The sequence below is a fragment of the Conger conger genome, chromosome 11 (genome assembly GCF_963514075.1).
Source record: "Conger conger chromosome 11, fConCon1.1, whole genome shotgun sequence".
NCBI classification, from domain to species: domain Eukaryota; kingdom Metazoa; phylum Chordata; class Actinopteri; order Anguilliformes; family Congridae; genus Conger; species Conger conger.
Window position 1 is genome coordinate 23,732,416 of NC_083770.1, and position 12,888 is coordinate 23,745,303.

Genomic DNA, 12,888 nt, shown 5'->3' on the forward strand with positions numbered 1-12,888 from the left:
TCATACGTCTCAGAAGGTTTAAAATAAATGTTATACAATGGCTTAAGAATAAATATGATCCATATTTTTTGTTGTTCCCATTTAGTTTAGTTACTACTACTAACATAGCATGCATTTGGCACATGAAAAATCCCTACTACATATAGGCCCGTTTCTGCATTTTATAATTAATTTTTGGCATTTGTCCGCAGTGGTAGGTCCAAACAATTTTGTCATGCAGTACCATTTTGGCCACAGGGTGGCATACTTTAGACCGTTTTAATTAACATTCTACAAGAACAAAATAATTGATAGTGAAAATGGCAAATTAATACACAAGAATTTAAGCATGTCTACATTTAGCCTTTTTTGGCAGAACAGAAAGCACTGGACCAAACTGATGGAGCAAACACAATATTATCTTGCACTTTTATTTTTATAATCAACCATGTAAACCACCACTGGTACATAATCATATTAAATCAATCCGCTATTCTGTAATACAGATTGGTAGTTTATAGGAAACAAATCTTCCATTAATTATTTTTTAAAATGATTCATGGGGAATTGCCATGGAGGGACATTTTGGGCGCCCCGATGCTGGCAGCAACGTCTCCCAGTATTTCCGATTAGCCCTGGGAGAAAAGAGAAGATGGAATGTTGGTATTCCCACATTCAAGCCCTGTTTTGACAAGCCCATTCCTGATTCACTGCCCTGCCGGAAAATCCACCTTCGGCCAAGTCTGTGCAACCAGACGTGCATTCAAGACATTACATGTCATTTGGCTGATGCTTTTATCCAGGGTGACTTACAGTTCATTAGACCAAGCAGGAGACAATCCTCCTGGAGCAATGTAGGGTTAAGGGCCTTGCACAAGGGCCCCACAGCTGTGCGGATCTTATTGTGGTACACCGGGGATCGAACTACTGACCTTGCGGGTCCCATTCAAGTACCTTAACCACTACTAATTCACAATTTATTTGCTATGGTAAATGGTGAGGATAACTGTACGGTCAGAAGGACCTTCTTTGTGGAGGATTGTGGGATACGTACTTCTCCTTGACCCAGGGCAACTGGTGGCCGATCAGGGCACTGCCCCAGAGGCCGTGTTTCTCCGACCCGGGCGGTAGGAAGCCCCTTTCGGGGGCTAGCTCCTCTGCTAAAGCGCGGATATGGTACGGCTCGAACCCACAGCAGCCCCCGATGTATCGAATGCCCAGATCGTACGCCTCCCTGGCATACTTATGCATATCCCACCTGGTCATGGCTCTGGACTCCAGTGCTGCAGAATAGTCATACTGTATCATCACATACATAACACACATCACACACAGCAGGGATACTCAATCTTACCCAGAAAGGGCCGGTGTGGGTGGAGGCATTCACACACCTAATACCGCCTACTAATCACAGCACAGAATCAAGTGGTTGACTAGTAGAATCAGGTGTGTAACGGCTTGGATGGAACAAAAGCCTGCACCCACACTGGCCCTTTCTGTATGCCTGACATACATCATACACATGCATGTTCATCATCATCACACATGCACACGCATGTTCATGGAGAGTAATGCTGCGTTCACATGGATCACGGTAGACAGAATATCGTCATTAGAGAGCACAACGAGATGGCTACGGCAGACGGCACTTATCCAGTTATGTTTAATGGAATTCCAAACCGATGTGACAACACAAAATGGACATGGAAAACAAAAAATATATATATTTTGGAAGCCACCTAATTACTGAGCAACATCACAGGCACTTATATTTTATTTGCTGCCGTGCCATCCTGTCCCCGTACGGTCCCAAAAGTGGCGTTCTGCTGCCTACAGTCATGCGTGATCCACCACGTGAACGCAGTGTAACCAGTAACATGTAACCTGTAATGCTTGTGAGGAATAAGCTGCCCTGTCGTGTCTCTCACCTAAGGGGAACTCTGGGAGGGTGAGGTACCCCCCATGGTTACACTCTGGCGTGTTGAAGCCCAGGGGCTGCAGCATGAGGTGAACCTTCACCCCGGCTGCCTCCAGACCGTCCTTCATCTTCCTCACCGTCTTCAGGCCACAGGTGGGGTCCAGGTGGCAGTTCACTCCCACCATACTGGCACCTGGAGCACACATTCTCATTACATTACAGTACAGTACAGGCATTTAGCAGATGCTCTTATCTAAATGTAGCAGGGTTAGCTCAGCTAGTTTGCTAGTGAAGTACAGTGAAGGCTACTAGCAGGTTATAGCTGACTGGTAACATATGTCTAAGAAACATTTGGAGAAGTGAGAGGCAGGGGTTCAAACCCCACCTCGGACTCAGGCGAATCTTTAACTCGTTACACAATTATTTAATTCGGTGGAAAATTACCTCCTGTATGTTCTGTGTTCATTTTAATGGCCATGAAAGCCTTAACCTTTGTGAAAAACAAAAGTGAATAACTGAGTGCTTTCAGCTATTCAGAAAATGTCTCCAGCTTCATGAAGAATGTTTACAGTACATGTTTCTGCTTTAACCAGCAGCCGTAACCAGCATGGCCTTCATGGGGGAATGAGTACACCACTGTCAGAAATATAATTTGTAGGTATAATCTGGTTCATCAAGGAAAAGATTTAGCAAATGTATCCTGAAAGTACAATAATATTCCATTTGAGTACATTTCCAGGGAAGGTACAGATTAATTATATTGCTGGCTATGGGGTACCACCCACAGACCCCTTCCTCCCAACACACAGCCAATCACATTAGGGAATCACATCAATGGGAGCCTGCCGCCAATTACACTGCGAAGCTGCTGGGCCAGTTTGCTCTGGCCCAGTCAGAATAGTTCAGACTGTGGGATGACCACACAGGAACCAAGCACAGTCCGTGAGTTCAGAGAACTGCTGGGTTTACACTCTCCCTTTACCTGGCAGTCCGGTGTGAAGACAGTCTGGCCAATCAGTAGCACTGATTACCCTGGAGACATAACCCATAACCCTGGTACAATAGTGACAGTGCCACAGGTATGCGGTGCCGGTCCAGGAGGCCTGTGAGCAGAACATACCAGCCTTGGCCAGTCGGACAGCGCAGTCCCCTGGGCTGACTCTGTTTTGGTCTCCCTCAGGTGAAATGCACAGTGTGGCCCCGACAGGCTTCCCGCTGCTCACCAGAACCTGCACAGCCCACTCTGCCTCCTCCACGTGCTGGAAGAACTGGACAAAGAGACGACAGTGTTCACATGGGGAAACGGACTAAAAACACGGGCCATCTGTCAGATACATCATCCAAGCTGAATTTACTTTTCAAAGCTAGTGCATTTTACACTGATGGACTACTGTGGGAAGGCTTGTGGAGCAGCATATGCCAACTGCCAACTGATTCATTTTCAGTACAATGCAAGCCCTGGCACATACTCCCAAAAAAGTGTATCCTTTTCAATGACTCGTGTCTCTCCTGTCTGGAAGTATTTGCATTCATCAAGTATTGGGATTTACCCAAAAAAGGTTTTGTAGCCATGAAAAAAATGAAATGCACTTACTTCAGCGATGAAAAAGTCTATGTCCTTCTGCATGAAAACATCCAGCTGTTTCTTGAAGATTTCCTTCACTTTGCCTTCGCTGGTGGAGTCCGTGTAGCAGGGGGTCTGAGAGATGGCCCCAGCCACCAGTGTCCCGCCCTCATTGGCCACTTCCCTGGCAAGGTCACAGGCCGCCTCGTTTATCTGTTGCCCCTGTGGGCCGGAGGAACAGTGAGGGAGACCAATCAGAGCAGTGAAGCAATTGCACACAAACCATGAAAACAAGGTTTTATTACAATGTTACAATCTGGTTCTTGGAAAAGTAACAAGCCAAGAATAAGAACACAGGAGCACTCTCTGTGGGTAATCCTGCTGCAAGGTTCAGCTCTCCGATTATGAAACGGCACTAATACAGTGCAGAGCAGACCTCTGGTATCTCACTGCTTTCTGGGAGCTCAGATGTGAGCAGTCTGCTTAATATTTCTTCTTTTAAGTCGGTTTTTAGATTTTTCTTTTGTACGTGAGATTACATCACTGAATTCTGGAAATCAGCGAATGATTGATACAGCTCCACAAATGTCAGCATAAACCCACCACTGAATGCACAATTCCAAAGACAATGGTGTCCATTTTAGAATCTGTTTTTAATGGTAATGGTAATAGATTCAGTAATTTGGTATGCGTCATCTTAAGAGTTAAGAATAATTACTCAGAATCAAATCTTTCACCTGTATAGATGAAGGAACATTTGAAGGGATGCCATCATCTAAACGGAACTCTGGAAAACACCATTTATTATTCTTAAACTGACGAACATCAAATTTAAATGATTTTGGGCTGGTGTCCCCCATAATGAGTCAGATGCTAGGCTACTCACACTGATGCTCCCCACTCTGCCGCTGATTCCCAGCTTGTCATCGCTGCAGTAGAACGTAAAGGTCTGCATGACATCCGCACCGGCCCTCAGGAATTCCCTATGCAGCTGGCGAACTGGAAAAAAGGGAACAGGGAATTAGCATTACATTTACATTTTTACATTTTAGTCATTTGGCAGATGCTTTTAATACAAAGCGACTTACAAGTGTATAGGTTCTTCCACAAGTCAAAGCATCACATCCATAACTCGGAAAATACACATAGAATGCAGTTCTAAACACATAGTCATCATAAGTGCAACATTTTTTCTTTTCTTTTTTTTGGGTTAGACAAGGAGGATAGGGATATCGGGAGGGAGGACTAAGGTAGAGTTTGAAAAGGTGTGTTTTGAGTCTGCGTCGAAATAGGGGGAGGGATTCTGCCGTCCTGACAGTGGTAGGCAAGTCATTCCACCACTGAGGAACCAGAACGGCAAACAGGCGTGAAAGTGCAGCTCGACCGCCAGGTGCATGTAGAGAGGGAACCATAAGGCGACCAGAGCTGGCAGACTGGAGTGGTCTAGATGGGGAGTAGGGAGAGATCAAGGATTGTATGTAGGGTGGGGCAGTCCCCTTAGCAGCCTGAAATGCCAAGACTAGGGCCTTGAATCAGAGGCGTGCGGCAATAGGAAGCCAGTGGAGGCCAATGAGAAGCGGGGTGACATGAGCCGACCTGGGCTGACTGGTGATCAGGCGGGCTGCAGCATTCTGGACCAGCTGGAGGGGCTTGATGGCACACGCTGGGAGACCGGCTACGGGGGGAGTTGCAGTAATCCAGGCGGGAAATGATGAGCGCCTGGACTAGGAGCTGGGTGGCTTCCTCCGTCAGGAGATGACGGATACGGCGTATATCGTACAGAAAGAACCTGCAGGTTCTGGCAGTGGAGGATACTTGTGGAGCCAGGGTGAGGCAGTTATCAAGAGTCACCCCAAGATTCTTTGCCGTACGGGAGGAGGAAACTACAAAGTCCTCAACAGTCAGTGAGAGGTCGATTGACAGACTTAGCAGGGATGTAGAGAAGCTCAGTTTTGGCAAGGTTGAGCTGCAGGTGGTGGGAAGTCATCCACGCAGAGATATCAGCCAAGCAGGCAGAGATCTGTGTGGTGACCTGGGTATCGGGGGGGAAGGAAATAAAGAGTTGCAACATTCCTTTGCAGCAAGTAGCCTCTTGGCCCAGAATCTTGAGCAGAAACCAAACTAATCCCAAATCATGGTCACAATACAGTGTGTTTGTTGTACATTGCAGTTACACTATGTTACATACAGCCCCATTACAGAGTGCTTACAATCCTATACTACAGAACAATGTCCAAATCGTGATTGACTATGAAATCTGTGGCTAAACAGGGGAACATTATCAACTTATGCAACAGTGGCCCTTAGATAGATGGCAACTGTAGCCTTACCATTAAATAAACTAGTGTGATTAAATATATTGCACTTACATTATATAAAAAATAAATAAAATACTTCAAGGCACCTGTGGCTCATACACAGCCAATGACACAATGCGATCATTACTTTATTGCGTGCACAGGCTTCCACAAGGAAATTAACCAATTCCTTCCAAAGTAGGCTATAGTTTCTCTCTTCAATATAGTTCAAAAATATGTAACGAGAAGAGATTTTTGCCTGAGTCCGAGGTGGGATTTGAACCCGCTCTCACTCGTCCAAAGATTTGTTAGAAGAACACGTTACCAGTCAGCTAAAGACAAAATCGCCATCATCAGGGAGCATTGTCGGGGTAACCTGCTACGAGCCTTTGTTTTTCTGTACTTCACTGTGCTTACTAGTGACCTAGCCGAACTAACCCTGCTTACCGAGAATTCACGCATTCACTTACCGGCCTCGGGGTGTTCAACCGCAGCTTCTGGAGTCCAGTGTCCGGCCGTGACGTAGCCTCTCCTCTCCAAAGCCATGACATATCCACCGTCTCCAATGACAACTTCGCCTCCATCCAAGCGTTCCAGTATCCCCTGCGGAATTACAAGTTGACAAGTTCGCTTCTGACATCTGTGCTTCTCAAGATCAATTAATGTTTCTTTATTTTCCTTATGCTGAATTAGCATGAATTGAGGCCAAGATAAGCATATGAGATCAGAAAATTGAATGTTTTTTTTTTTCAATAAAGCTACAGAGAATATATTGGCAATACAAAGAGTTGTGCCCTGTTTCTGATGAATAGTCGAATCATTTGGCATTAACTTGACCTGAAAAGGTATTGAAATATTAATATAAATAATAATTTAAATATTTTCCAAAAATCAAACATGAATTTCTGCGGGGATCCTGCCTGTGTGCTCAAGTCCTCCTGATCCTCAACACATTGAACACTCTGAGCGCTGTAGTTAGAAAGCTATTGACATTTTTATTTGACATCCACTTGTCAGATAGTCCCTAAATATGAGCAGTCTGAGCTACAAAAAATAATAATTTTTTTTCTGAATATATACAGTACTGTGCAGAAGTCTTAGGCACCCTAGTGTGTGTGTACTGTGTGTGTGTGTATATATATATGTATACGTGTATATATAGGACACACCTTGCCTTTTTCAGGATTTTTTTATTAATGTTTTCCAAAAGATTTAATTTTACAGTGACATTTTTTAATTTAATTTTAAAAAGTTACATATTACTGTAAGCAATTAAGTACTTTTTACATAAAAAACTTGATCAAGGCTGTCTGACATCAGAAGCAAGGAGCCAACCAAAGTCTGCAGGATTACTGTTGCAAGTTCTGTCCAACATGCTTGGAACAACCCCCCTGCTGATTGTCTTACAGAACGGCAGGAGAGCGTTGGCTGTCCGCCAGAAGTGATGCAGTTTTAGAAGGGTGGTCACAAAAAATATTGATTGGATTCAGTTTTTAACTATTCTGCCAAATTACTAAAATGTAGTGCAAAATGTATAGTACGTTTATTTTGGACCTTTCATTGAATTATTTTTTTAAATAATCTTATCTGTACAGAATGTTATACAGGTGCCTAAGACTTTTGCACAGTACTGTAAATATTATTAAAAAATAAATAATGGGCTTAATGGACGATGGGAATGTTGTGCTTTCATAACACATGTCTCCTGGAATGTGTCAATTGTAATTTCGAGGCTATTGACCAAAATGTTTCGTTATATAAAAAATTGAAAAATCAAACAAAACGTTGTGCCGCGTTCTCTGGGCGCCCCAGATTACGAAACAATTATTTAGAGCATTATGACCCGTTTTGTTGAAGAGCTATTGTCCGAAGTCCGAAAATCGAACATAAAACTAACTACCGCACTGCATACAATATAGGCTGCATACATGTAAACATAATTTCGCAAACTTGTAAGAATATCGTGTTGAAGCCTGCTTGGTTTATGGGATTTAGTGGAACTGCACAATAGCCTATTTGAAATCACACAGCAAGGCTACCATGATTCTCGAGGTTTCTTGAATTCAGTTCTTAAGAAAATACATGCATCATTAAACACAGCAATGTTCTGCAAAAATAAATACCTTTTTTTTGCCCTTTAACGCCATATTCACCAGATCAAAGGACGAGCTCGGAGACCCTACTCAGCTGGTTCTCGAACTCACGCCCACCTCAGGGGATGGGAACATGGAACTGTTCAGTGGGTTGGAAGCGCTGTTTTTAAACGGCTCCTTCGCCTTCAAAATAAAAGTCCGTATAGCTTACCACATCGAAACCACATTTCTTGGCACCTTTCCTGTTTTGAAGCAGCGGTTCCCAATTGCTTTCAGATGCAATCCCAAAATTTTTATCAAGCTGTTAATGATTTATCCTCCTAAACCACAGTATGTCAGAAACACTGTCACAAAGAATACAATTCCAATGTTCACATTGTGCTTATTGTGATGGATTGCATATAATTACATAAATGGTTCGTTTTAGTGGCCATCTGTCCACACGTTCACTAATTAAGATCCTATTGATTCACCTCGGTATTTAATTGGATCACTTCAAAAAATGTGTAACCTGTTTACTGTAATATTCTGCTTTTCCATACCTTTTTAATATGTATTCGTTATTTTTTTATTTGCATTTATTTTCTTAACCCTCCTCCCATTACGGTCTGCTCTCTCCCCTTCAGAACGCGCTTCCAGCAACGTGGCCCTCCACGACGACGGAATCCCACCAACCTCTGCTACCCCTCACTGACCCCCTGTGACAACTTCACAGTTGCAGGGGGGCTATGGACTGCCAGTCTGCCACACGGAAGGCTGACTTCATTACTGGTTATGCCTCCCTCCTGTTCCTACAGTTCCTTGCCCTCACCGAGACCTGGATTACACCAGAGAACACTGCCACCCCCGCTGCCCTCTCATCCTCCTTCTCCTTCTCACACACCCCCTGGCCCTCTGGCCGTGGAGGTGGCACTGGCTTGCTGATCTCCCCTTCGTGGAAATTCTCTGCGATTTCCCTCACTGACCTATCCCTATCCACATTTGAATGCCACCCTGTCTCAATTACTCACCCTGTTAAACTTTATATTGTCGTTGTTTATCGTCCTCCAGGTGCCCTGGAAAGTTTCCTTGATGAGCTTGACACTCTACTCAGCTCATTCCCTGAGGATGGCACCCCACTTATCCAAAGATACTGTTCCAGATGAAATTGGACCCTGTGGTACAGAATAGCAATTCAGAATGCAGCAGTGTATATGTAAATTGATGGTAAATGGATTGCATTTATATAGCACTGTTATATAGCTGAATCTAGTCCCACCCCCCAATTCCCACAGGGATCTATTCAAATGCAGGTCATTGTAAGACAACTGAAAGTAAGATATCTTGACTCTGGTGATGTTTAGTGTATAGGCCACAGACATCAGGAAGTTATGGCAAGCAAGGTGTGTCCAAACATTTGACTGGTACTGTACATGTGTATGTATAGCGTATGTGCACTATATTTACAGAGGTTGTCCTTTCAGGCAGTTAAATAAATATGGCATCACGATATGGCAGGCATGCAATGCAAGATCCAGTTACACACAGAAGTTCCTGCAGCAGTTGGGAAAGCCCCCCACACACACATACACATACACACACATGCACACATGCACACACACAATCACAAACACACACACTTATAAACATACACATCCACACCAACCATTTACCACTTAACCTTTTACAGTTCCTTCCCAGAACCCCACCCCCTGTGTCCGGATGTCCAGCCTGAGGTTGGGGGCCGGGGGGGCGGGTAGGCCAGTCCTAACAAGACAGCCAGCAAGGCAGCAAAACCAGCAGGACTAGCAAAAAACTACCATTCATACATATAGTAGCCCTGCAGCTGTCAAACGATAATAATAATAATAAATAAATTGACAGGGGCAGTGTGTCTGGATAAAATAGTTCAGAGGTAGCGTCACACACACTTTCACTCTCAGGGGCATAATCATCACAGAGTGAGCTTTATAGCTGTAGCAGCTTGTTTATTTCCTAACTCAAGGGGAATTTGTCTTCCCCCAGCTCTTAGCCCCACACCTGAAGTTAGCACCTTTTTACACGCCTCTTCAGGTCAGATTGTAGTTCTAGGTAGCAGTAATAAATAAATCTCATCTCTTTTAGGCTTGTGTGTTGGAGGGCAGCAGATTTACAGCACATATCAGGTATACAGGGTTACTTATGGACAGCATATCATAAAATAGAAGCTTTTTATCAGTGATCTTAAGATTAATTATACTCTATTCCAGGAGGTCTACCATCCTGCGTTCAACCCAAAGTTAGCACTCCAGGAACAGGGTTAGGCAGCCCAGCCTTGAAAAGTCACAGTTTGAAGAGTTACACATTTTGAGTTAAGCCCAAATAAATTTCCTCTGGTGTTTATCAACACAAGCAAACCAATTACCTGTCTGCTCTGGCAATAGTCCACATTACTAACGACATAGCCCATTGACTGGTACTCTGTAACACCCTGTTATAGACGCGAATGACCCGGTCTCAATGACTTCCTTGGCAACGATTTCGGAACAACCAAGCATATGAAAGCAGCACTCCTCATTGGAATCAAGGGACCTGGAATAAGCTCTGCTTTCTAACCACTGAGTGTTAGAGGGAAAGGCCTTTAAGCTGGTTTACATGGTTCAGAATACTATATGAATATAGTAAATCCCACTCATTGGAGATTACAGCTTCCACCAGAGTTTCCATGGCTGAACTACAGCAACCAGAAATACTGATCACCTTTAGCTTTGACAAAACAAACCTCATTCAACAGCTAGAGATCTCAGTGAGCTGCTAATTAGTAGAATCAGGTATGCCAGATTCAGGTTTTAAATGAAAACAGCTTGGTAGATCTCCAGGAACAGGGTTGGTGACCCCTGTCCTACAGGTTGGTAGATCACCAGGAATAGGGTTGGTTACTCCTGTCCTACAGGTTGCATTCTCTGCTGCAGAATGATTTACATAACCTTGCACTTTGCTTTGCTGACCTGACTTCTGGGTTGTATGTAAGTGTACTCTGAGGTGAAGAGCGATAATGCACTGTGGTATATGTGGATGGATAATGTACAATACAATGTGAAATCTGCTTCGACCTGGGTGTGGATCAATCATTAACGGTGAATGGTCATTACATAATAATTACACTGTATGGTCTCTGAGTCCCATTGCTGAACTCTTATTATGGAGAGATGCAGTGTGGTACATTTATACCGGGCATAAACATCTTCCCATATTTTCAATGCTGCTATTCTAGTTTCTGTTGATTCATGTCACAAAGACATACTACATACTGCATAGGTTCTCAGATATGAGGGGCCGCCTAGACCATAATTCAAACTTTGCTTGTATTTAAACATGTGAAACACTTGCACATACATACAGTCAGGTCCATAACTATTGGGACATCGACACAATTCTAATCTTTTTGGCTCTATACACCACCACAATGGATTTGAAATGAAACTAACAAGATGTGCTTTAACTGCAGACTCAATTACAGCCTGAAGTCTGGAACGCATAGACATCACCAGACCCTGGGTTTCATCCCTGGTGATGCTCTGCCAGGCCTCTACTGCAACTGTCTTCAGTTCCTGCTTGTTCTTGGGGCATTTTCCCTTCAGTTTTGTCTTCAGCAAGTGAAATGCATGTTCAATCGGATTCAGGTCAGGTGATTAACCATTGCATGACATTCCACTTCTTTGCCTTAAAAAACTCTTTGGTTGCTTTTGCAGTATATACTCTTCTCTTCGCATCATTCTGGTACAAGTTGATCTTTGTCTCATCTGTCCATAGGATGTTGTTCCAGAACTGTAGGCTTTTTTCTATGTTGTTTGGCAAACTCTAATCTGGTCTTCCTGTTTTTGAGGCTCACCAATGGTTTACATCTTGTGGTGAACCCTCTGTATTCACTCTGGTGAAGTCTTCTCTTGATTGTTGACTTTGACACACATACACCTACCTCCTGGAGAGTGTTCATGATCTGACCAACTGTTGTGAAGGGGTTTTTCTTCACCAGGGAAAGAATTCTTCTGTCATCCACCACAGTTGTTTTCCGTGGTCTTCCGGGTCTTTTGATTTTGCTGAGCTCTCTTTCTTTTTAAGAATGTTCTAAACAGTTCATTTGGCCACACCTAATGTTTTTGCTATCTCTCTGATGGGTTTGCTTTGATTTTTCAGCCTAATGATGGCTTGCTTCACTGATAGTGACAGCTCTTTGGATCTCATATTGAGAGTTGACAGCAACAGATTCCAAATGCAAATAGCACATTTGAATTGAACTCTAGACCTTTTATCTGCCCCTTGTAAATTAGATAATGAGGGAATAACACACACCTGGCCATGGAACAGCTGAGCAGCCAATTGTCCCATTACTTTTGGTCCCTTAAAAAGTGGGAGGCACATATAGAAACTGTTGTAATTCCTACACTGTTCACCTGATTTGGATGTAAATACCCTCAAATTAAAGCTGAAAGTCTGCAGTTAAAGCATATCTTGTTCGTTTCATTTCAAATCCATTGTGGCGGTGTATAGAGCCAAAAAGAGGAGAATTGTGTCGATGTCCCAATATTTATGGACCTGACTGTACATACATATATACGTACTCATGTGTACTCACACACACTCACTCATACACCAAAGTAGGCTAATAAAAGTACTTGCATGTTTATTTTCAACAGTGGGTCTGGGGATCGGAACCATCGAGATATGCGCAAAATACAAGAAAGATCGGACCGAGCGGGAAACGTAAAACTATTCTGCCTTCTGGATAAAGTGAAAGACTCCATACACATTAAATGCTCACACATGCACCTCTAACCAGTTGCATATAGCGTATACATGAGTGTTTCACAGATTAATATGCAAGCAAAATTTGAATTAAGGCATAGACGGCCCCTCATACTCTGGTCTTTCCAGTTTTGCACATATTTGTGTATGCTAACAGCATAAGATAGCTGTGTTTAAAAAGAAAATACAACATGTAATACTCCTTTTCAGCATTAGATGGCAATAAACCCCTATTTTGTAGCAAATGCTCCAGGAAAGAGTAAAAACACCTAC

At 43.3% G+C, this 12,888-nt stretch overlaps 1 protein-coding gene across 1 annotated transcript; it reads right to left on the minus strand.

Annotated features, from left to right (window-relative positions):
• Positions 1–380: 380 nt before the first annotated feature.
• On the minus strand, positions 381–8,019 carry LOC133140891 (betaine--homocysteine S-methyltransferase 1-like). The gene is made up of 8 exons (XM_061261172.1): positions 7,882–8,019; positions 6,229–6,361; positions 4,348–4,460; positions 3,492–3,683; positions 3,018–3,165; positions 1,908–2,090; positions 1,034–1,262; positions 381–614 (listed from the first exon to the last, which is right to left on the minus strand). The coding sequence occupies exons 1-8, from the start codon at positions 7,903–7,905 to the stop codon at positions 527–529; spliced, it is 1,110 nt and encodes a 369-aa protein (XP_061117156.1). The 5' UTR covers positions 7,906–8,019; the 3' UTR covers positions 381–526.
• Between the last annotated feature and the right edge of the window lie 4,869 nt (positions 8,020–12,888).